Consider the following 26,697-nt stretch of genomic DNA (forward strand, 5'->3'; position numbering starts at 1 on the left):
ATCAGGAGATACTTCACATTCTCTGACCTTGAGTATGCCAAAACATAGTAAGTACATTCAGTTCAGTTCAGTCGCTCAGTTGTGTCTGACTCTTTGTGACCCCATGGACTGCAGCATGCCAGGCTTCCCTGTCCATCACCAACTAACTCCTGGAGCTTACTTAAACTCATGTCCATTGAGTCGGTGACGCCATCCAACCATCTCATCCTCTGTTGTCCCCTTCTCCTTCTTCCTTTAATCTTTCCCAGCATCAGGGTCTTTTCCAATGAGTCAGTTCTTCGCATCAGGTGGCCAACGTATTGGAGTTTCAGCTTCAGCACCAGTCCTTCCAATGAATATTCAGGACTGATTTCCTTTAGGATGGACTGATTCAATGATTAGAGGTTATTAAGTAAAGTCAGAGAAATCCCTCAATTTGCTTATAAGTCACTTGGTGTGGGACCTCATGTGTGGTTTTCACTATGAGGCTGGTATTACAGTGAGGCCAGTGGGCTGAATCAGATGTTCTTCCTATGTCTCATTATGTAAATACACATATGATCCTCTGATATAGTTGAATTGTAAAGACCACTCTTCTGTTCACTCCCAGGATGGAGAACAAATTTAAAAATAGAAGAATGTAATAAAGATATAGACATGTGCTAACAATGCATATTTATGAGCTAGGATTTTATTTTTTTGGAAAAATTTGGTTGGGTAGAAATCACAGGAAATTTTATATTTGATTAAAGCCAATGGTGGGAATAACTTTTGGATATCAGGCAACTATTTTCATTTGAAAATTTAAAGCTATTATATTTTATAATCTAGATTATTGCCTAGATTCTCACTTATTTGCAGGGTAATTGAAGTATTTTTATAATAAAAGGGGAGAGGGGAAGGAAAAAAAAAAAACATCCAAATCTCCCAAAGAATCAGGTTGACATGAATAGGCAAAGACTCCCCGTGCCCACTTTCAACATGTGGATCTGAGCATAATCCAGTCCCACTTGCTTAGGTTCAGACATGGGAAGAAGGACAAATAACTTATCCTTAGCATAAAAACACATAGCAAATTTCTCTTGAAAATGTTGAGAGTCTTTGAAGGAAGAAAAACTATGTTAAAATCTGAGTTCACTATTTAACACTTGCCCAATACTGTATGCAAAAAATTAAGGCATGCATGTAAAATTTTAACATTTGTATTTTCTTTCATTGAAGCACACAACTAATAGAATACTGTGGTCACAGTAACTCTCAAGTTAATGCATGCAAGAGGGTTACGGTTCAAATCGAGAAACGGGAATGAGAAGGCATTCAAGCATTATAAGAAAACATGGACTTTGCTTTTGGGCTCTTGCTTTCAGATCTCAAATCATGTAAATGTTCAACCTTGTCCAAGGTTAAGAAGACTTGCATTTATCTTATTAGTATTTGTGGGGGACAATCTGGGTGGTGGTAGAGTAACAATAGTCAGAGTGGATTGATATTTTGAGTATTAATACTCAGCCCTCTCCAGCTGTTAGATTTCTGGAACTATTTTGAAAAGAGTGTTACACAGACATAGAACATAATGAAGAAGGCATGTGTATGAAAATATGGAGTCCATTCTCATTTTCCATGTTAGTGAGAGACAGTTTTCTTCAGGACACTGAAATACTTTGAAGTGAAAGGCATACCTTGAAAAAATGATACAGTATAGTATAAATCTCAGATAGCTAGTCAATCTTGCTAGTCATTTTGAATTTTTTACTGTAATTTAACATTTCAAAAAGTTATGAATATTTGTAAATTGAGTTAATCAAGTGCTGATAGATAGAATAAAAATAGAATTAAAGATAATCTTTCCCCAAATGAGATCTTTTTGGCTCATCCCTTTACAATTATTACTCGGAAGATTGGAATGTGTCCTTTGTTTATGACTCAATGATTCTCATAAAGGCAGCCCTGTATTACCACATAAAATAACTATAATAATTTGCTCTAATTGAAGAAAAATGTGTTTGTGCAGAAAGCACCTAACAACCACAGTTTTGGTGAATTCTTTTCATAATCCTTCGATCAGCACTGTAATGTGAGCAGATTTAAAATATACTTTCTAATAAGTGGCTTGCCTTTTTTTTTTTTTCTTAACTACTTGGTGATATCCTAATTAACCATGCTCAATTGATTGCTTTCAAAATAAGAACTAAGAGCTCTCATCTAGTCAAGTGGAAGCTAATTCAACTCTTTTACACTATGGCAATGATACATCTCACATACACACTCCAAACAACACGCACACTGCCACCACATGTGGTCTAGTAGACACACTACATTCTGGGTCTTCTGGTTTGAGTCAGTGTAGCTTGATAATCACATTTCAATGGATCTTCACGTATTACTATCTTTAATGCTCATGACAGTGAGTCTAAGTTTTTATTTTTCATTCATTGAAATTGTTTTCAGAATTTTTTTAGATCATTTGACAAACTCTCATATCCAGGAAATAGGCTGTTTACTTGGAAGAAAGCAAAAAAGTTAATGGGAGAAAACGAACCCCGGTCAGGAATTCTGACCTTTTCAAATCTTAACTTCTCCCAGTTGCCTCTCTCTTTTGTCTTTTCACGTCAGAATTAAACACATCTAACTTGGGTTGACAAAACACTTAATCACTTGATTATGAGATTATCCTAAGGAGCTGGAACATCTACGCACATGATGGTATTAATACTTGGGGGTAGAATACAGAATTTTCAGACCCTCATTACTGCGCATCCCATGAACATCTTCTCCAGCCAAATGTATAAATGGGGGTAGCTGATACAATATGTAACTTAATGTCATGCACAGACCTGAAAAACTGTATTCAGTATATATAAATCTCAGTCCAGGCATTACACAACAGGAGTTTAAAATGTTACATGTAAATCATCCAGACTTAAGCTTCTTAGGAAACACTAACCATTCTCCAAGGACCTATGAGACCAGAACTTCAGAAGATTCTGTCTAACTGTGGCATGGCAGAAAAAAGCAGCTCACAGACCACCCTGGTGTGCAGTAATCAACAATATAGTGGCCCACTTTATAAAGGCGTCAGACAGTCTGTAAGCAAAAAGGCAGAACCTCCAACTGAGACAGGCCCTGCTAATAAGTGGCTTCCAGTAAAAAGGGGAAAAAAAGCCAGCTTTAACATATGCAACAGGTCTCAAATCGCAATGCATTTATTGCTTTTGTGTTCTATCTTCTTTCATTTGGAGCATCATCATCAAGGATGTCATCTTGAAACACCATGAGCAGTGGAAGAGAGACCCTTTGTTAGCTCAGGCCCTTTCATGTCTTCATTGTGGGGTTGCCCTTGTGCTGTAAAGATCCTGTCACATGTCTGTTTCGCTGCTGGACTGTGAACTTCATAAAAGTGGTACCCTGTCCTGCTCATCTTACCATTTTTAACGTTCAGTATATCATGTCCATAAGAAGTCATCCAATATATATTTGGTGAATAAGTTGTTCTATTCCAGTATTGCTCTTAGTGATCTATCTGGTAAGTTCTGGACAAAACATTTCATGGGTTTTAGCTTCAATTCCCTCATTCAGCTTTAAACATTTCACAAAAAGTTAGCAAAAGAGGTAATATATTTGAAAAAATTTAAAAATATTTTAATAAAAAATGTGTGCTTGCAAGGTGCAGGTTTGGGCATTTTTTGCAATATAAGCTAAATTATCTGAATAACGTAATTGTTATATGATTTATAATACTATAACTGAATTGGTCTTATTCTGACAGAGAAGTTCTTGTTCTGTGATCTTATGCTAAAAATCATTCACAAGAATGTTGCTAATTTGTATTATTTGTATAACACATTAAATGATGAAAAATAACAGCAATTACTTCAGAAAGTATTGAAAATGTTTCTGTTTCTTTATGATTCTGACTATATCAGCAAAAGTACCTTAGTGAGTGCTCATACCTGCTGTGATAAGTAGAGAGACTAAACCACATTTTGTCAATAAGGGCAACTTGTACAAACTGGGTACACAAATAGAAAATAATACTGCTGAAGAAAGTGTAATTAATTAATTCAAGCTTCAAGATAAGATCACTGGATCCTGCTGACCCTACATGTTAATCAGTTGATTGATTAATTGCTACAATCATAATAATTATATGGTGCAAATCTAAGTACACTTAATGATAGTGTAGACAGAGTTAAAAGTTCTTTTCAATCTGCATATCTTTTCCCTTTCTTGATTCAAAGGAGTTGGTTTCATTTACTTTAAGGGTAACTTTTGGTTTGTAGAACTGGAAAGCTTTTGTCAAAATTAGTCAAGGTTCATATTTGCATGTTCTGTTAACCGTTTTTGCTCATTTCTCAATGCTCTGTTTAAAAATTTAAAACAATGTTGCCTCTGAACTAGGAATTTTACATTACACTTATTCATCAAATAATTACGCTTTTCACCTGTGGAAATCCCTGTTTTAGGCTTTATTATTACTATAAATTATATCCTTAAAGGAAATCAGTCCCGAATATTCACTGGAAGGACTGATGTTGAAGCTGAAACTCCAATACTCTGGCCACCTGACGCGAATTACCGACTCATTGGAAAAGACACTGATGCTGGGAAAAATTGAAGGCAGGAGGAGAAGGGGACAACAGAGGATGAGATGGTTGGATGGCATCACCAACTCGATGGACATGAGTTTGAGGGAGCTTCTGGAGTTGGTGGTGGATGGGAAGCCTGGTGTGCTGCAGTCCATGGGGTTGCAAAGAGTCAGACACGACTGACTGACTGAACTGAACTGATTATTATTATTATTGCTACACACACACACACACACACACACACCAAGATATCATGTTATCTTTGATTTTGCCAAAATTTTCATTCTAAACACTTTCTACTTCTGATCATCTATTCAGTATTCAAATAGTTCTAATCAGTTGAGTTATCCCAGAATAACTTGAAGCACAAAGGCACATTGAACTGTCTTGCTCCAAAGTCTATAAGAACAATGTCAGGAAGAAAAATCAGTTCATCAATGAGTTGTGTTTGGTCCAGTCTCCTACGGCATGCCAAACAGCCAACAAAGCTTCTCTATTTCTGTCAAATACAGTTCTGTTCTCTTGATTATCTAGGTTTAAAATCTGACCACGATAGTCTGTCTTAAGTTCCCATTACCTCTTGGCGACTTTTCTCTTTTCTGGTAATCTTTACCAGTACCTTCTTCTTTTCCTTTCTTTCTTTTACAAAGCCAGCAAAGATTTTCAAGTTGGTGAGAAGCTTAGAACTCATCCAGCTACTAGATTCTTAAACTTTTGCATGCAGATGAATAACCTTGGGAGCTTATAAAAACAGATTCCTGGGCTTTGTTCCCAGACATTGTCATTCAGAAAGTCTGGAATCGGGCCCCAGGATTTTCATATCTAACAAGATCCCAGGTGAGTCTGATGCTACCAGTCTGCAGACCACATTCTGAGTAGTGCTTATGTTATAAATTTTTTCAAGGTCACATATTTTCTGAGATTTCTGTTCCAGAAAATACACAGGTGTGCATAAATAGAAATTTGAACAACACTTTGGGCAGTGGATCGTGAAATGCTTGCACATCTATGTATGTATCTCAGTTTCAGAATTCTGACATGGTATCATTTCATTACTTTAGAGAAAAAAAAAACAAAAAAAACTGAGTCCCTGAGTAGTTAGGTTACTTGTCCAAGGTCATATTCAATTGGTGGCCAGGTCCAATGCTAGTAGGTAGATAACACAACAGGGATTCATGTCTCCTATCTCTCCTCTTAAACACATCTGTCAATTACCATGAAATAATTTCTCTAAAACATACTTTTCAGTTTTTCACTACTTTTCTCAAAAATGTTTAATGGAATTTCCTCTACTGTGGATTAAAATGAAAACCCTTCTGTAGTATTGAATTCTCTGCAATTAATTAGTTAATTTATTGACCAAGTATTTGCTGAGTCACTTTTCTGTGAAAGGTACTGTGTTAGGCAGGAGGATACAAGATCAAATACTAGAGTTGTTGCCCACAACCTTCATGGGATTTGTAACACTGGCTTAACTGTATCTCTGCTCCTCATCTTCATTTGTTATCTCCAAAATCTTTAGTGCTTTTTGCTCAGATTCTTCACTTTCACCGGAACACACTCATCTCAGGTCTAGAGCCAGTGCTTGTGTTCTTTCCTGGGCTGGCTTTTCCAAACTCCAAACACACTGAATGACTCCTCCATGAAGTCATCCCAACCACTGCCCTTTTCTCTCTCTCCTCTATATAGCGTTCGATCACTTATGGTACAGCTAGAACCCATAGGGTTGCGTATTCTTCTCTGTTGTTGTTCAGTAGCTCTGCCATGTCCAGCTCTTTGCAACCCCATGGACCTCAGCACACCACACTTTCCTGTCCATCACTATCTCCCGGAGTTGTCTCAAACTCACGTCTATTGAGTCGGTGATCCCATCCAACCATCTCGTCCTGTGTTGTCCCCTTCTCCTCCTGCCTTCAATCTTTCCCAGCATCAGGGTCTTTTCCAATGAGTTGGCTCTTGCATCAAGTGTACAAAGTATTGAAGTATAGTTTCAGCTTCAGCATCAGTCCTTCCAATGAATATTTGGGGTTGATTTCCTTTAGGATTGACTGGTTTGACCTCCTTGCTCTCCAAGCGACTCTCAAGAGTCTTCTCTGACACCATAGTTCGAAAGCATCAGTTCTTTGGTGTTCACCCTTCTTAATGATCCAACTCTCACATCTACATGACTACTGGAAAAACCATAGATTTGACTAGATGGACTTTTGTCATCAAATGATGTCTCTGCTTTTTAATACGCTGTTTAGATTTGTCATAGCTTTTCTTCCAAGGAGCAAATGTCTTTTAATTTCTTCTCTAGTTTGGGGAATTTACCTCTTACTTCTTTAATCTCTCCCTCAAGGAGCACACACATGGCTTGGGGTGAGCTGCTATGATGCCAATAGTCTGTTCAGAGAAAGAGCTTCTTCCTCCTTTTCAGCTTTACTGAGGAGAAGGGATCAAAATCAATGGTTCCGGAATCTGACTAGACATCTGTATCACCTGAGGATTTGCTCATTGCTTTTTGGTAAAAATTCCTCTACTTCCTCTCAGGCACACTCACTCAAAATCTATCAGAATCAAAATTGACCAGGAATCTGTTTCTATGAAGGTGTTTTAGGTCAAAACCATTTTCCAAATCCTTTAGGGTAACCACTCGGGATCTCTTATAACAATGTCAACTCACCCTCTTTTTATATCTTTTATTCTTAGTGTTTTATTATTACAAATGTACTTACTAAAGAAATTTACAGAACACAGAAAAGCAAGAAAAGAGTGTCAAGCAAAGGCTATATAGTTATTCAGAGAAAGTGAAAAAGTGAAAGTGTTAGTCACGCATTCATGTCCAACTCTTTGTGACCCTATGGACTGTTGCCTGCCAGGCTCCTCCAGATAAGAATACTGGAGTGGATTGCCATGCCCTCCTCCAGGGATCTTCCTGACCCAGGGATAGAACCCGGGTCCCTTGCATTGCAGGTGAATTCTTTACCATCTGAGCCACAAGAGAAGCCTCATCAGAGAAAACCTCTGTTAAGATTTTGAAATAAATACTTGGTCTTTACTTACAGATAATTATATACATATTTAAAAGTAGATTAATATTGTACACACTTATGCTCTCTTTTAATATTTATACTCATTTTACCTTGTGAAGCAATGTTTTCTGTAATATAATTTAACAATTGTATACTATTTCATTATATTAATGTGCCATAATTTAACTTTCAGACAAATATGTTACTCTTACATTGTTCACTATTTTAAACAGGAGCTCTATAAACAAGTTTTGTACACATTCTTGTGCATATCTATAAAAATTTCCTCCGGTAAATTTCTAGATATGTAGTGGCCAATACAAAGGTATGCAAATTTTTAAACCTTTTGATGTATATATAGCTAAAATGCCCTCAAGAGTGTTGTAAGACTTCCAATTCTAAGTAGCTAACAATTCTTGCCTCATCGTGAACTTCAGCTGGCATTTCATCTAGAGCCAAGTGTTTCTATGATCAGCATTTCTTTATAGGTATCATCAGCTTATATCCGTGCAGCATACTTCACTATGCAGAAACTGCATCTTTTGTTAAGGTTATTAAAATTTTGGCTATCTTCCTTGCAGGCTTCCACCAATGTTAGAGAAAAGAGAACTCCAAAATAATTAATCTCCTGAAGTAAACTTTGATGAGATGTAACATTAAAACTAAAAAACCTGAAGAAGGAGAATGCTATTTTCTTGTGTGATACCTTATTCTGGCCATCTGTTTAACAAATATCTGGTTCCAAAGAGTGTCAATTAAAACTGATGGCAAATCTTAATAACTTCAACTTGTGAATATCAGCAAGTGCAAGCTTGTGCTATTCATGTAGTTATCTTATGGGAGTTGAGGTACCACCAGATTTTACATGGATACACAATGCTCTCTCACTTTATCTTTAACCTAGCAGAACTAGTTATCCAGAACACCCACTGCTAAGCAACTTTGTAAAATACAATACTGCTTAGCATTGGGAAATCCCAAATCTGGTGCCCGGAAGTCCATAAACATAGTCATGAACCCTCCCACGTCAAAAGTGAGCACTGTTTAATAGAGCAAGTAGGAATGGCCTCTGTGATGCTTTGAAGCTGGAGGTTTTGGACTGCAAGAGAGCAGAAACTTCGTAAGGGTAGTAGTTGTAACACCAGATCCTGGAAAGGCCAGCTACTTCAGTCTGCAAGTAAACTAAAAGGAATGGCTGCTCACACATGGTCCTGATGCCACAGAAATAAGAAACTCAGCACAGGAGCAGAGGAATGGGGATTTGGTGGCAGATGGAAAGGTCTGCGGGAAGTGTCCACCCAGCTTTGTTTGGCCCATATTCTGAAACAACTAGAATAAACACTGAGTGTCGTAATTTATACACATTTCAATACCAATAAATCAGAATCATGCAAACAGTCATGTTTATTATATTCTTGTTGCTTAATATTCATGACAGTAATTTATTTTTATAGTACAGTTTCACTGTTCTCTCCACCACTGCCCTGCATTTAAGTCTGGCAAGTTGTTTTAGGAAGAGTTCAGGTAACCCTTTGAATACTGCAAAAGTTCACTAGCTGATCAAAATCCTTTCTTTGTTCATTTAATTTCCTCTTTATTCTCTCATAAACTTTCAAGCCACAAAGATGAAGTCTTTGTAAATTATATAGTAATGCCATTTTGTCATACAGAAAGTACGAAAACAAGAGTTGGTATATTCTTCTGATGGTGACATTTTCACAGAGTTCTAAAGAAGATGAAGGACATTCGGAGAAATGTTAGCAGTTAATTCTTAAATCCGTTATCAGTAAAATGGGTAATATTAAGCACAGTTTCCTCCTCTTTTATTTACCTCATGGCCAGTCCTTTTCATTACCGCACTTCAGCAGTCCATTGCTGCTAATTACAATGGGTCGTTAAAAGAGGAATTATATGAAACAACCAGCACAAAGCATGTTATGTCTTTACATTCACCTAGAGCTGCAGCTACGAAGATAACTAAGACTCGGCTCCTACCCTAGGGACCTTTAGGTTAGGTTAAGAGATGAAAAACAATGTCCTAAGTTTTATACCCAGAAATGAGACAGCTTACACTCAGTTTCATATTTACAAATTCAACAGAGATAATTTATGATTAATCACCAGAGAAAAGAGTCACAAACATACAAGCCTGGAAAATCAATTTTATAAAAAATAATTCCAAATTAATAACGCTCTCAAGATCTGTGTACTGTATTTGCTGTTTCAACAAAGATGTTAAACCTCTTTTTTTGTTTGTTTGTTTGTTTTTAAAGAATATCACTACATGTGAGTGGACATAGTATCAATATTTTAACTATAGTTGGGCTTTTTCTATTATGATTAAGATGGTTGAAATAACGAATCTATTTTATAGACTTTATGAAAATATATTCTAGCGCATGACATGAGAGGCAAAGCAATGCTTTGCTGCAGTTTCACGTTTCAATAACACATATGATGAAAGTTGTAAGAAATTTTATGCTATTTCTTAATTCACTTCCTAGAAAATGTAGTAAGAACATAGAGTCTTGTTTCTACACTTTAAGGATTTCTTCTCCATCTGCTAGGAATGTTTGAATTTCACTGGTGCTTAGTTTTATTTTTAAAAGTTTTTCCAATGACCAGGAATGAGAATGAGTACCTGCAATGTTGCCTTGGATACAGAAAGCAATAAAAAAATTTCATTAAATTTGTTATAAATTGAATAGCTAGGACAGAAGCTTGTCTTAAATAAATAATGAGGTTTTGTGACCATGTGTATGAACATAACAATTTATTCATGTTCTATTTAGTTTCCTCTCATTATAATTCTTGACAACAGAGTCTTTATCTGAGCCACATCTAAATCTACTAATTACCTAAATTCTAAGTAGACTTGTTATCACTTCATCCAAATTAGGCAGAAGTGATAGTTTCCTGGTTAAGAACAACAGCTTTGGAGTCTTCCAGTTTGGGGTTCAAATCTCAGCTAGCAACTTCCCAGCTGGTACGCTATTTCATTTTCACGAGCCTCAGTTTTCTAAGCTGAAACAATGGGAGTAACAACACCTATCACAAAGGAGGTCCTAAATACTACTTTAAATGGAAAAATGGACATATTGTACTTGGCTTTATGCAAGTGAAAATATGGTAAGTAACCCATAAATTGAAACCGTAATTACATGAGCTGTTTCTGGATTTATTTATACATTAACATTATTCTATTAGACTATAACATTTATAATTCAAATGACTTCTTAAAACTGTCCAAATGTCTAAAGAATGTCTATATTATAAATTTGTGATGCTCTTTTCTACAGTTCTTCTTATTGGCACAGTATTTGAAATTCTTAACAAAATGTTATAAATTGTTCTCTCTCATTGCTCCATTGTTTCAAATGGCTTTCCAGTCTATGCTGCATGGTCCTGAAATGTATTCAAGACCCAAGGAATACACAGTGTTCGGATTTGCAAATGCCACAATGCTGAGAGGAAGATCAGATGGTAAGACTAAAGGATTTACAGTTAAAAACTTGCATTTTGGTCTAATTGTTATGTGACTCAGGTGAGATAAGTCTTGTGAATATGCAAAACTTAAAGCGAATCTCCTCTGCCAATGTTATTGTTCTGATAGCCTGGGATCATGAGGGAAAAAGCACAATAGTAGAGGGTTGCATTCATAAATCTTCTTGTAGGTTAAAAAGTGCACAAATTTAATGTGAAAGAGAAATGGGTAAAAGTGACACCCGAAACTTTAAATTCAGTTTTAGACCCCAATAATACATCAAATAAGAATAAACTACTATTAATAAAGAGCTAGTTAAACCTTGTGTTGCAGTGATAAAAAGATACTGCCAGAATAAGGCAAGAAACTTTATCCACACTGATTAGTAGCACATCTAAAATATTCCACTCAAGAATGATTTCTGCTACTGAATGTTTTTGTTCACTCTACCCCCCAAATTGTTTCATTGAAATCCTAACTTCCACTGTAACAGTATTTGAAGGTGGGAGCTTTACTCAGAGAAAAAATACAGAAAAGTGTCAAAGAACAATCTTATCATGGAAGGTAGAGTTAAGGACCTGGAGGGGGAGCTCAAAAGATATTGATTTCATGTATCGGAAGGACAGTATGAACCTGCAGTTAGCACAACAGATGGCATTAATTAGGTCTGCCCATCCATTACTTGGCAGAGGAATGGACTTGAGATCTAAAAGAGACACTCTTTCACCTGCTGGACACTCCAAGTGAAAAGTGAAAGAGAAAGGCGCTAAGAGCTGATTGGTTTTCATGGACTCAGGGCCTTAGAAATGTACACTTTTAGAATAATTTTCTGGAAAGTGAAGGTATTGCATGAAATAAAAAGCGATGTGCATGTGTGCTCAGTTGTGTCTGACTCTTTGAGACCCTAAAGGCTGTAACACACCAGACTTCTCTGTCCATGGAATTTTCCATGCAAGAACACTGGAGTACGTTGCCATTTCCTCCTCTAGGGGATCTTCCTGACCCAAGGATTGAACCCATGTCTCTTGCATCTCTTGCATTGGCAGGTGGATTCTTTACCACTAGTGCCACCTGGAAAGCTCAAAATGGGGATGTGGGTGAGCTGCATATTTAAATGGAAAACTATAAATAAGTCAATGAAAGGAGGAAACACATAATTATACCATACAACACTTTTTTTTTAAACTGTGCATTGATTTTTTTTTTTTAAGATACACATTTGCTTTTGTTCTTTCAAGCATACTACTTTTACTTGTAAAACTAGCACTGCTACTTGCTTTCTATAAAAGGCTATCCATTTTCCATGTTTCTGTTTCCCAAAGTGTAGGTAGAAAATGTGTGACTCAATCCTTAGGGGAAAATTCCATTCTCCAAACAACATGGCAATTCTCAACGAGTATATTCTGCTGTTCCAGCATGAGCAGAATTCCTGCCGGACTTGTATAGTACTCCAGCAGACATCACTTCTAAAGTTTAACTCTCCAAACAACACAGAGTGACAAAGACACATTGCATTTTAAGAACCCCATGATAGTCCTACAAGCTATAGGAGAAAATTCTGTTATAAACTTAGAGGTAGAGAATTGGAGCAAGGACAGGTGCCTGAGCACTGAACGTGTGTGACTGAGTGTGAGCAAGTAAGAGACCAGAGGGTAAGGCATCAGTTCTCACCTCATCTCAAGGTTCGAATATAGCTCAGGGAGGTTAACGTGAACGTTTTCTTGAGATTATTATAAAAGGATAAAAAAACAAGTCTACCTTTTAAAGCTAGAATGTCATAAGCTCTGAGAGTTGAAGAGTGAAACACTTCCAGTTTGGAGAATGTGTGTGTGTGTGTGTCCCTGTGTCTATGTGTGTGTATGAGGAGGGATGACTTCTTGTGGAGTATGGTTTAGTTGACAATTCTTTGAGTGTTTTGCTCTGTGAGAAAGATCAACAGTGTTACAAATACTTGTACAAGCTCGTGAGTAGCCTCCCTGTGCCACACCCTAAACTCCTTATATCCCAACTTGTGAGTCTGTGGCCTTCACGAGAGAAAACACAGGAACACTATCAGCAAGGGAGCTAATTTCCCAACTTGGAAAAAGCAATACTTTGAAGTTTTCTTTTCTGGTGCCACTCTTGATGTTACAATTTCTAGTATTTAGTAAAAGGAAGACAGCATCAGGTTGGGGAGGGTAAGCCTCTGGGTTATGATAAAGATGTATGTTTTACAATGAAGGGACAAGCTCTGGAGTCATGAGGTGGAGTTGGGCTTGGGAACTGCTGGCAGAACAAAGGAGAGATGCTGTGAGATAAAGAAAGTGGGAGTTGCTGGATCTTGAAGCAAGAGAATATCCTGGAATGTTATCTGAAACATATTTGGTGCTGTCTGGAATTCTGCAAACCAATATTAGAGCAGAATAAAGGTGGTCATATGTGTCACTCAAGACAATGTTATTAAATGAGTAGAAAGATGGTGGGAATAGATAGGAAAGCCATGTGAGAGTGTGGACTGAAGGATAGTCTGACTGTACACAGGTTTGATACTACTACCTAACGTTCACTGAAGGCCACATGCCAGAAATCTGTAAATAAGTGCCCTGTCATGATAGTCATGCTCAGTTGTGTCTGACTCTTTGGCACCCCATGGACTGTAACCTGCCAGGCTCCTCTGTCCATGGGATTTCCCAGGCAAGAATACTGGAGTGGGTTGCCATTTCCTCCTTCAGGGGATCTTCCTGACCCAGGTATTAAACTCATGTTTCCTGTGTTTCCTGCATTGGCAGGCAGATTCTTTACAACTGAGCCAACTGGGAAGCCTTTGTCATGATTGCTATGGTGTTCGCAGTGGCTCAGTCATGTCTGACTCTTTGTGACTCCATGGACTATAGCCTGCCAGGCTCCTCCATCCATGAGGATTCTCCAGGCAAGAACACTGGAGTGGGTTGCCATGCCGTCCTCCAGGGGATCTTCCCAACCCAGAGATCGAACCCAGGTCTCCCACATTGCAAGTGGATTCTTTACCATCTGAGCTACCAGGGAGGCCCCTTGTCATGATTAGCATTTCATTAAATCCCCTTCAGTCCCATTGGGAAAGATATTACTTTTACATTTATTTATAGATGTAGACATTGACGTGTGTTCTTGTTAAAGGTCTTAGGACTCAGGATTTGAATGGAAGTGGTGCTGTGCCCTGCATGTAGAAATGTTAGCTTCTCTGATGATGTAGGCCTCACTGAGGAGTTAAATGTGAGTGAAACATGGGGGCATGCCCCTGGTAGAGAGGTTGAGCAGTCAGACCCTCCATATACCTGGGGCATTCAAGGAAGGGCCAGGAAGCCAATGGGCTTGAGTGAGACGGTCCAGGCAAGACAGCTGTGGGTGACCAGACATGAAGGCTTTGAAGACCTCACAAAGAATTTGTCTTTTCTTCAAAAGAAAACTGCAAGCCAGTTGCATAAGAAGCCTATCTTTACAACTAGATTTATGCTGGATTGGGTGAGAGAAAAGAACCTGTTAGGGAAGTAGAAGAGGTCTTTCTCCCAGAAATGTGGTCAGACTCAGAGTTGGGAGTGGGTCAGTAGAAAATTTTTTGGAAGCCCTCTCGATGGTGTGGGTATCAACCCATGAATGTGAGATGAGACAAGCATCTCAAAGACCACAGACCTTCAGTTTCATTAGGCTCTGTTAGTGCTGTGAACTGGATAACAGTTGATTAAAACTGTCACCTAAATCTACATTAGAGGAGAGGGTAAGATAACTGTTGTCCATTGAGGTACTGAGGGTAAATTCTACATTCTGCTATATATTTTTAACAGCATTTCTCTTCAGTGGGAGCAGAGATGCTCAGGAAGCTGTCTCATGAAGGTTTTCAGACTGATCACTCAGCTTGAGAAGTTTATTGCTTTGAAAAGTGACCTCATAAAGATATGGAAGAAAGAAGTGCAAGTAAAACAAAGTTATAAGGAAAAACAAAAAGATAAGCACTGCATTTTCTCATGGAGGTGATGTCTTACCACTCAATTAATTTCAGCGTCAAGGCCCAATTTTAGTTCTGAATCACCTTCTAGTTTTACTTATAAAGGACTTTTCATTAAGCCAAATTAAGTAGATGGAGGTCCAGTTGTTTATTATCTAGCACTAAACCATTCCTACAAAAAGACACCTGTGCAAGCCATTTGGCTCCAGTCAACTATTTTTTTTACAATTTAATTATGAATATAATTAGAATGAGTTAAGAGACAAGCGAGGCATCCACCATAAAATTTCTAGTTTGCTAACACACACACACACACACACACACACTGATTAAAAAACAACCACAACAATAACCCTGCCAAGTCTGCAAGAATGTTAGCTTGCAGTGGAAACTGTAGTTAAAGGGGAGTATTTGTAAAATCTACCTTTATTTTAATTTCAAATTTCCTTAAAACGGTGCTGTAGAGAATATTTTTATACTATATTATTTTTACATCTCTGTTGTCTTTGTGGTTACCCTTTAAACCCTGCTTTTTCCTTTCTCTGGTCTTAAGGTAATTTGTCACTATCATGCTTTCATGTTTAGCAACTGTTTGTAGTCAAGTGCCTTGCAAGCTCTGTTTCTTTTCTCCCAAAGAGTATCATCATGGAGTTGATGATGCATCAGAAATAGTTTGACCAAAGGGCAAGATAGTCAAGAGTAAAGAAAATATTTGCAAATATACTTGACTAGTTTTTTCCCCAATTACTTATTTAAAGTATACTTTAAAGGTAAAGTAGCATGATGGCCATAGAAGGGGGAAAAAAAACATTAAGACATGCAATGGATACTTTCTGCCATAAGGTAACACCTTTTTATAGGAGGGTTGTGTGACTGACAGATATATAGCAGGATGAGTTGTATTTAAGGATACAAGGAAATGGCAACCCATTCCAGTATTCTTGCCTGGAGAATCCCAGGGATGGGGGAGCCTGGTGGGCTGCTGTCTATGGGGTTGCACAGAGTCAGACACAACTGAAGCGACTTAGCAGCAGCAGCAGCAGCAGCAGCAGGGCATGTTTTATCTTTGGGGCCTAGATTTCAAAGATGCTCATTCAACCTTATGGATACCATTTCTCAGAATTTGTTTTACTGCTTAAGTAATCAGTGTATACCAAAACTGGTCATAAATGTTGTCTTCAAATGTCTGTGTGATTGGAACCTTTAAATTGAAGACTTGAACATTTTATTTATTTATTTATTTTAAGTGGAGGTTAATTACTTTACAATATTGTAGTTTTTTTTGCCATACATTGACATGAATAAACTGAAGACTTGTATGGAACATCTTTACTGTCTCAGTTTATTGCTGGCTTGCCTAATCTCCAAGGCCTATATACATAAGTACACATACACATACGGGCTTCCCTCATAGCTCAGTTGGTAAAGAATCTGCCTGACAGGACTGAAGCGACTTAGCAGCAGCAGCAGCAATGCAGGAGACACCAGTTCGATTCCTGGGTTGGAAAGATCTGCTGGAGAAGGGATAGGCTACCCACTCCAGTATTCTTGAGCTTCTCTTGTGGCTCAGTTGGTACAGAGTCTGTACCAACTGGGAGACCTGGGTTTGATGTGGGAAACCTGGATTTGATTCCTAGGTTGGGAAGATTCCCTGGAGAAGGGAAAGGCTACCCACTCCAGTATTCCGGCCTGGAGAATTTCATGGACTGTATAGTCCATGGGGTCACAAAGAGTTGGACACGACTGAGCAACTTTCACTTTCAATTCCATATGTATATACACATATATTAAATAAACATGCTATATATAAAACAAACATGATACCTAATAAGCGTGATATGTAATAAACATTATGTATATATATATTTGGCTTCCCTAGTGGCTCAGATGATAAAGAATCTGACTGCAATGCAAGAGACCTGGGTTTGATTCTGGATTGGGAAGACCTGAAAACAATGACAAGGGGATTGGTATTGGAAGCACAGGTTTTTTCATTGTGGAGTTAGCAATGTTTGCATCCCTATGACGGGAAATACACAGGGCCATGGTCAGGGATGGGAGGAAAAGTAATTATTTTTACACACAAAAGGCAACATTGGAAATTGAGAATATAACACATCAACAAACCTCAAATCATGCTCTAATATGAGCAGCAAAGAGCTGAGGTGAAGAAGGTGACCAAAATGAAATTATAAGATAGTCCTTGAATAACTGAACTTTGACCTAGGCTTGAGAGAAATCTCTAAGCCTATCCCTCATAAATAATAGATAAAACATTTTGTAAGGAAATCCATGGGGTCATTTCTCTTTATTTCCCTCTCATCTACTAATCAGCCTATTCAGTTCAGTTCAGTTCAGTCACTCAGTCATGTCCGACTTTTGCAACCCCATGAATCGCAGCACGCCAGGCCTCCCCGTCCATCACCAACTCCCGGAGTTCACCCAGACTCATGTCCATCGAGTCAGTGATGCCATCCAGCCATCTCATCCTCTGTCGTCCCCTTCTCCTCCTGCCCTCAATCCCTCCCAGCATCAGAGTCTTTTCTAATGAGTCAACTCTTCGCATGAGGTGGCCAAAGTACTGGAGTTTCAGCTTTAGCATCATTCCTTCCAAAGAAATCCCAGGGCTGATCTCCTTCAGAATGGACTGGTTGGATCTCCTTGCAGCCTATAGTTTTACTATTATGTCAGCGCTGATGATTGTTTAGATTTGAGGCAGTTAGATGAAAACTGATGGATTAAGAGCTTTTATCATATGGAGATAAAGAAAGTGCCATCTGTAAAAATTAAGAAAAAAACCTGTAGTAGGCAAAAAATGGCTCCATAAAGAAGTCCATATTTTAATTCCCAAAGGCTGTGACATTATTCCTTTACATGACAGAAGAGATTTTGAAGATGGGATTAAATTAAGGACTTTGAGATGGGGAAGTGTCCTGGATGATTCAAGTGGGCCCAAGGTAATAACAAGGATCCTCAAAAGAGAAAATTGTAATCAGAAGCAAGTCTGAAGGAGATATTACAATGGAAGAAGTTGGAGGGATATGATGTCGTATGATTGTTGGCTGTGAAGGTGGAGGAAGGGAACCACTGGCTAAGGCACGCAGGCAACTTTAGAAGCTGAAAAAAGTGAGAAGTGGATTCTCGCACAGAACCTCCAGAATATGGTCCTTCTGACTCTGATTTTCACTCAGTGAGACCAAGTGTCACACTTTTGTTCTACTGAACTATATGGTAATAAATTACTATTATTTTAGGCCACTGAGTTCAAGGTAATTTGTTATGGCAGCAATAGGAAACTAACACACAATGTCCTATAGGAAACAGAGGCTCTAATTCAGAAAACAGAAAGAAATCCCTGTTTGAACACTCTGAAACAGGGATTTCAAGGTTCTAGAAGCACCACTGTAAATGGCAGAAGGCTCTAAAAAGAAAGCATTCTGGAAAATTGGGACACTGTACAATAGAGTCAGAAGAGTAAGTTCATTATAAAAGAAAAAAAAACATAGAGAAAGATAAGCAATTACAGACTCCAGGGAAAAAATAAATAATGTACGCAATAAAAGCATGATCCAACTATAAAGGGAAACAAATATGGCCAATAGTTTAAGCAATTTTTGGAGAGAAATAAAATAGATTCTGTTGGATATGGTGAAGAATATTCTTTGAGAAGTGTAAGGATTGTAACAGTGAATTCTAAAGAAAAAGTCTTTGTGAGATCTCTTGGATAGGCAATGAACAAGACTTACAAACTCATAGTAACACAAATATAAATCCTGTTTATTAGTTTCCAATTTGGTCAAACCATTAAAACTTCAAGGGGTTAATGACCAGTGACTGTGAAAAAAAGGAAGTGAGATACAGGAAAGTACAGAAAGGAAAATATACTTATCTTACAAAGGGAAGTTATGAGTTATTATAGAATGTTGATGAAACAAGAAACAGAGGCTTATTCATATTAAGTACCAAAATATAATAGCATGATTATCAAATATGGAGGAAGTGGAATAGAATAAACTGATACTTCCTATTAGGAATTATCTATAGATGATAAGTCAAGAAGTAGAGATGTTATCCAGAGTTATGTAAGTAACTGCTAGAAGAAATTAAAAACTGAAATAGCTGAAGGAGGTTTCCTCTTATGAACAGGCCTGGGGATGTGAAGTGATAGGACTCGATCTATCACTTTCCATTATAAATTCCTCTGTGAAATTTGGTTTGGTAAATGTTGTAGTTTGATACAAGTGAGAAACTGTAAAAAAAGTAATATTAATAACACTTAAACTTGAAATACTACTCACATGATTTAAGAAAATAATATTGCATATATCTAAATGCATTTCAAAAGGGGGTGTGTGAACAATTGGTTATAAAAATAATACAGTGGAGGGTTAAAATGTACTCAAAGAGGGCAACATTTAAAGCATTGGTGCTTTTAGTATCTATTAGTAAGTATTGAAACATTGCACACTCTTGGAAAGTACTAGCTTTATTTCTTTTTCTTTTTTTTTAAATTTGTATTAATATGCATTTGAGACATTTTTAAACACACAGCACAAACATACTTGACTTATGATTTATCATATTTTGTTTTTCATACTTTTTGATGGCATCTTAAAACAAGACTTTTTATCTCAAGTTTAAATTGTAAAATAATTAAGAACATAATAGTAGGTTTCAAGAACATATAGTAATTACTAATGAACATGAGTACATATGTAAACATACACATTATTATATACTAATATGAGTATATAATATATACTTATATTTAATATACTTGCTTCTTGGAAGAAAAGCCATGACAATACTAGACAGTGTATTAAAAAGCAGAGACATCACTCTATGGACAAAGGTCCTTGTGGTCAAAGTTCTGGTTCCTCCAGTAGTCATGTATGGATGTTAGAGTCAGACCATAAAGAAAGCTGAGCACCGAAGAATTGATGCCTTCTAGCTGCGGTGCTGTTGAAGACCCCTAAGAGTCCCCTGGACAGCAAGGAGACCAATCCAGCACTAGCTTTATTTCTAACCTAAAACTTCAGTACTAAAATTTCTGATGATTTAATTCTAGCCTTGATTTAAAAAAACACCAAATGATATGATCTTCTGTAGAATGATATAGGATATATATGTCTTATATAGGATGATGTAACAGACATATATTTGGCAGCAGCTAGTTATTTATTCTTCCAGCAAGATTTCTTTTAGATAAACAGTCACAGAAAGGCAGTGTAGGATGATGGAAGGTATTTATGTTTTAGAGTCTGCAGCTTAATGCTAAGCCTAATCTTCTGAGCCACATGAACTTGGGAAGTATTTTGCGACTTGCTTGATTCCTCTGAAAAATGAATTTCTTTCAAATCATTTATTGAGCACCTAATACAGAGTGAGGAAAACGTTATGCTGTATAATTCTCATAGAAACTTTATGAGCTAGAAATTATTTTCCACATGATTTTTCCATTTCTTCTGTATCCTGTGTTATCATCGGAAATGAATGATATAATTATAAAAAGTGCCAACGAGTTTTCCTTTCCCAGGAATTTTGAAAAGATGCAGGTAGTAAAATGGAAAAGACACTGTTTGTTGCCTCTTTCCTTTGGATCTGTAGAAGTACCAGAACAAAAGAGATGGGAATAGAGGTAAACAGTACATTTCCTAGGATTTAGAGGTACTGGAAATGTCCACAAGCCCAGCAGGCTTTTAGCTACAAGACTGCATCACCTATCATAAAACTCTAAAGCTGTGTTTTTGTACTGAGTTCACATTTAAGGTATTAATAATGCCTTCAGCACAAGTTATTTCCAGGGAATTAATTTCCTAGTAGTCAGTGGGTTAAATCCCCTACGAAATAACATGCAGGTGACCCAGTTGTATTGACCTCAGGTATAGAATTTCAGATCAATAGCTGCAGTACTTGGATTCTGAAATATAAAATAATCGCAGGTGTTTTTGTTACCCCAATGGGTGTTATTAGACAGGGATCACTATGGCAATTGCAGGTTCTTATCATATTAATGTTTGTTTTTGGTCCAAAAAGAAACTACTTAAAAAAGTAAATGCCTTCTGTTCCCTCTTCTTGGAATATGTAATGATGACTTTCAAACATATAATAAAAACTAACAGTATTTCAAACAGCACAAATGATCATTAATTGATCTTACATGAAATAATATTTCTTCTTCAGGAGCAGAGCATTACAGCTGGATGCAAAATTCTTTTTGGTCTATTCACCTTTTAACTCTGTCATGAAAGCATAACAGAAGATCTCTCAATTTGTGACCAAAGAGAAACATTAAGCCTTCACAAACTGGGCTTGGAGGTAGTGAGGCAGTAAAGGGAAATACTTTTATAGCTACCTGAACCATGACATTGACTGGCATGACATTTGCTAGTGACTAATCAGTGACCAGACATCGCTTCAAGCATTGACGCCAATAGAGGGAACTGATTACCCATGTGGTAAAGAAGCTGAGAGCCAAGTAAGGAAGAGTGTAGTAACCAAGTAACTAGAGACTGCAGAAAGCCACTACCCAGCTAGAGGGGCAAATGGAGGAGTGTCCCCATCACCAGATGGAAGCTGGAGCCAGAATGGACTAAAGACATGGAGGAGATGGATCCTTGGGTAGGGAAGCTACCTGAGGAAGGTGGGTGGGAAAGGGAGAGAGGGGTGGAGGATAAACTAAAAAACTGGGTTATCTTTTCCTTCCCTCTCCCTCTGCCAACTACCACTGGCCACTTCCTTTGACTGTGGTAGCATCTCTGTAATACAGCTGGCTAGGGTCAACCTTCCACAGGTACAAAGCAAAGAAGTGACAAAAGAAGATGGTCAAAGAAGCCCAGAGCCAGCATATATGGACATCTCCCCTGGGGAATTACTTTACCTGGCTGGTTCCTTTTCATGAAAAGTTAAGACCTCATGAGGAGGTCTGTTGAGCTCACAATATAGATTTCACAAGAAGCAGTGAGCCCTATGATAAAGCCAGCACCTCTCTGCAATGGATAAGAATGTATTTACAGTTTCAATTTTTTTTTTTTAACTCAGTTAGTGCACGTTGGGTAACAGTGCCTCCTCTGGTGTGGTTTTGCCATTTCCAAGCAACTATGTGGCCACTCTCCTATTGCTTAAGGATATTTAAATACTAACTACAACTTCGAGCTGAGTTAAGAATTCAAGAACTAATGTCAAGGTTATGTCAAAAATGCATGGATTAGCAAACATATGTCCCTTTCCAACATATTTCTCAACCACATTAACCTCTTGGTTAGTCCCTCCATTTTATATATGAAAAAAATACTAAGTACTGCATGAGTTAGGTAAGCCAAGATTGTTGAGATTGATTCTCCTTGCCTTGAAAAATGAAAAACTCCTCTCTTTTTCCTTCTAGATCACTTTCTTAAACAAAGTTGATCTGAAGAAACACTGTTAGCATTTGTTCAGTATCTTACATCTTTAAAGGGATGTTCTAAAATACTTTCTCATTCATTCTCAACATAGCCTTTTTGATAGGAGTTGGGAAAAAATCATTGCAATAGCCATATATCACAGTAGCATGCTGCTCTACCTCACTTCTGCTTTGTTAAGTTCTGACCATGCCAGTGTTTCTGAAATTCTGTCCAGTTTGGAGCTGAGTCTAGGATAGTCCAGAGATGGTCTTACTTTTTACGGAAATTCAAAGGACACAACCTCACATGGGTTTGAGGGCCTGCTTTCCACATCCTTAGACTAAGGGAATGGCTTGCCTAACATCTTCAGAATCAGGTTAAATAAGGAAGCTTAAATGATGGGTTGTGGCTCAGCTGGTAAAGAATCCGCCTGCAGTGCAGGAGACCTGAGTTCGATCCCTGGGTTGGGAGGATCCCCTGCAGAAGGGAAAGGCTACCCACTCCAGTATTCTGGCCTAGATTTTTCCATGAACTGTATAGTCCAGGGGGCCACAAAGAGTTGGACACGACTGAGAGACTTTCACTTTCAAATGATGGGTATATTACATCATCGCCCTCAGATCAGCACAAGCACGAGTATGCTTCCAAATGAGACAATTCTCACTTAAAAGTATGGAGACTGCAATGTGAAATTTGTATGACTTCTTTGCTGCTACTGCTAAGTCGAATCAGTCTTGTCCGACTCTGTGCGACCCCATGGACTGCAGCCTACCAGGATCCTCCATCCATGGGATTCTCCAGGCAAGAGTACTGGAGTGGGTTGCCACTGCCTTCTCCGATGACTTCTTTAGATATATAGAATCAGAGTACATGGGTGCATGCTAAGTTGCTGCAGTCATATCTTACTCTGTGCGACTCAGCCTGCCATGCTCCTCAGTCCACGGGATTCCCCAGGCAAGAATACTGGAGTCGATAGCCATGCCCTCCTCCAGGGATATCTTCCTGACACAGAGATTGAACCCGCCTCTCTTATATCTCCCTCATTGGCAGGTACGATCTTTATCACTAGCACCACCCAAATGCAGAAGCCCCCAACGTCTTACTGGAAGGCTGTCCTAGCCTTATGACTGACCTTCCATATCAGAATAAACTGTTATGGAAATTCAGGCTTGTTTATTTTTGTCTTTATTCTTCCTTTTAAAAAGACGTTAAGAGAGCCTGGGAACTATAAAATACTGTTCTTCTTGAGAAACAGAGGACTCATGAAATAAAAAATCTGACAGGGGATAAGAGTTCCAGCCTCACTTCAAAACCTATATTTAAAGCACTGTTCCTCTATTCAACAACAGCAACATCATCTGAAATTGTGAGCAGGCAGCAAGAAAAAGACCTTGGGAGAATAAACTCTGCTTTATTCCTCTTGATATCATTTTGCCAGAGCTTTAAACAAGCGTGAAGACTTTTGTGAAATGAAAAACAGAATAAAAGAGCATATTGAGGGGCTGTTTCCAACAGGCTCCCCGTATCCCACTCCCCCTAATGGGAATGCTGTACACACAGCCATCCAAGATCAGACCTCCTAAGTAGAGCATTTTTTTTTTCTCAGAGATTTTTCTCATTTGGACTTTAATTAAGCTCCTGCCAGGCTTGCAAGCTTTTTAATTTTACCTTTCTTTCTTCTTTCTTTTTTCCTCCTTGAATCAGCCTGCTTGCCAGGAAACTTTTTCCAAGCTGTCATAATCATAGTAAGTATACCCTAAGATATTAATATTAAATTTAGAAATGTACTAGTCGCTGTTGCTTCAAGAATCAATAGCGGAAGTTGCCTCACATTTGGAAAGATTTTCATTCATTTGTTCATTCATTCATTTATTCATTAGTTTTTCCTTAAGCATGTGTGTGTGTGTGTGTTATGAATGAGAAGATAACAAAAAGGAAGCTTCATGGAGTGTACAATGACTACTGGATAATGATACAACTCAACCTCCCCCAAAGCCACCAGTTTAATAGAAGAAACCTTCCATAACTTAATTGATACTCACAATGTCCATAAGCAAACTGTAGCCAACTCTTTCCTAGTGTTGGTGGGTGTAGGGTGAGCGATCCCTTAAGAAGGTAATGTCTCAGTTGACGATTTAATACCTCTTTGATGAAATGTAATGTTTAATTCACTTCAGTTCTTTTTCAAAATCCCCTTGTAATCAGTTAAACTCACCGTAACTCCCAAAGTATAAAGGTAGGGGCTGGGGATGTGGAAGGTGACCCCTTTAAAGCAGATTGTGGGCAAGGACCTAGTGTAGAGCACAAGGAACTCTGCTCAGTGTTATGTGGCAGCCTGGATGGGAGAGGAGTTTGAGGGAGAATGGATACTTGTATATGCATGGCTGGGTTCCTTTGCTGTCTACCTGAAGCTATCACAATGTTGTTAACCAGCTATACTCCAGTATAAAATAAAAAGTTTTAAAACAACAACAACTAGAAAAAAATAAAGCAGATTGTATAAGAAGCTATTTTCATTTAAGGAGGCTTAGTTGAAAATCAGCCACACTAAACAGGATGTCTTCTTTTTTTTTCCTTAATTTTTAAAAATACTCAGATAATATTGCAGAAATAAGAATAAGCCATTAGAAACACCAAAACTAGAACGAAAGCTGTGGAGCACTGGGGGTATTATCATCGCCCTGATTGCTACTCTCGCCATTCTTATTGTTAACTTAATAATAATTCCACACCACCAGGTTTTTGCACCAGCCATTCCTGTGTATCAGGTACTTACTGATCGCCTCCACAAACTGCTCAAAGAAACTGTAAGGGAAGAGCGGCTCAGGCAAGTCCCGGAAAAACATCTTCAGTGCTCCGGTGACAACGTGGATGTCCTCCCACTGGCTGTCGTCCAAATTCAGCTTCTCTTCTGGGAAAACACGAGGAGAAATGGAACAACTGGTTTTAATGAAACAATTACAAGACACTAATTATTATGTTAATGTTTGCCTACTATCATCAGCAACCGTTAACAGCCTTCTGCACCTAGAGGTTTGGTGCTGTGCATGTTTTTTTTTTTTTTCCCTTTTTTCCATAGGAAGGGAACATTTTCAATGGAATACCATCTGTAGGAATGCAGCTAACAAAAAAACAAGAGACACAAAGAGACAGTGCCATTGACACAGTATGTCAGATACATTTATTCCCATAATGCATCAGTATGAAAATTAGCATCACAGCTCAACATGATTCAAAGCTATTTGGTTTAGAGGCCGAGGGGCTAAGAGTTGCCAATGATGGCTGGCTCAAGGGACCGGCCTAAAGGCCTTGCTGAGCCAACAGGAGACATATGCTAAACATGGCAATAGAAAATGAGTTATTGCTTTACATGTGTTAGCCTTGCTATGTACAAGGGAATAATGGGTAACACTTTTTTCCTTTTTTTGCTGAATATAAAGTCAGCAAGGAATAGAATACCGAGTGAGAAAAGATATTAATTCCTTCTTACCGCTTCAAAAATATCTTTTTTTTTTTTTTTTTTAGTTTTCATCTCAGCGAGGAAAATGTGCCCAGCAACAATATTAGACAGACCCCTGTTGGCCTACGTAGGCTATGCAAAGCTGTCAAAAATGATAACACACTAAAGACAAACCACAAGTGCTCACCAACTCCTCTTAGAAACAACGGAAATGTTTGCTTGGGAAGCTTGAGTGAGTTGAGACATTTAAATATTAAAGGCAATAAAGGCCCCAGTAAAGTTCTCAGAAGAAATAAAAAGAGTCTGGGCAATTATTTCCTTCTCTTTCGTCTTCAGTATGAAAGACTGGAACCATTCTCACTCAAAAAGTGGATGCAATAATGTCTGAAAGTGACACCTTTACATACAACTAAAAGGAAGCAGGCATACAAGCATTGCTGCCGAAACACGGTATTTGTCTTTCTGAACGTTACAACACAGAAAAGATTTTGGATTCTGGGCTTAATGAAAGCTGAGGCTAATCATTTTGGACAACCTGGGGGTTAACAGGAAAGCTGAGGATCCTGGCAAGAACTTACTAGGTATTTGGTCAACTGGAATTGTGTGTCTTTACCGATGTCTTGCGCTCACATTTAGATGCCAGCTTGTGTCAGGTTTATGAATGCAGAGGAGACTTTGCACCAAAAATGTAAGAAAAGCTGAGAATTGTCACTGTAGGGAATCTCTGCATGGGCTGTTTTGCTAATAGTGTTCATGTCCTTTTAAAAATATTAGCTGAAATCTTTATCAGATCTTTTTTTTCTAAATGGATTATTATTCCCAGGGCTGGTA

General features: G+C 38.0%; 1 protein-coding gene across 3 annotated transcripts in view; it reads right to left on the minus strand.

Moving 5' to 3' along the window:
* ARHGAP15 (Rho GTPase activating protein 15) overlaps positions 1-26,697 on the minus strand; it is a 697,929-nt gene that overhangs the window by 118,215 nt on the left and 553,017 nt on the right. For all 3 annotated transcript variants that reach the window (XM_070799862.1, XM_070799861.1, XM_070799863.1), the window contains one exon: positions 25,183-25,317. In XM_070799862.1, the coding sequence (XP_070655963.1) occupies positions 25,183-25,317 (135 nt within the window). The remainder of the gene's footprint in view (positions 1-25,182; positions 25,318-26,697) is intronic.

This window comes from Bos indicus, chromosome 2 (assembly GCF_029378745.1).
Source record: "Bos indicus isolate NIAB-ARS_2022 breed Sahiwal x Tharparkar chromosome 2, NIAB-ARS_B.indTharparkar_mat_pri_1.0, whole genome shotgun sequence".
NCBI lineage: Eukaryota > Metazoa > Chordata > Mammalia > Artiodactyla > Bovidae > Bos > Bos indicus.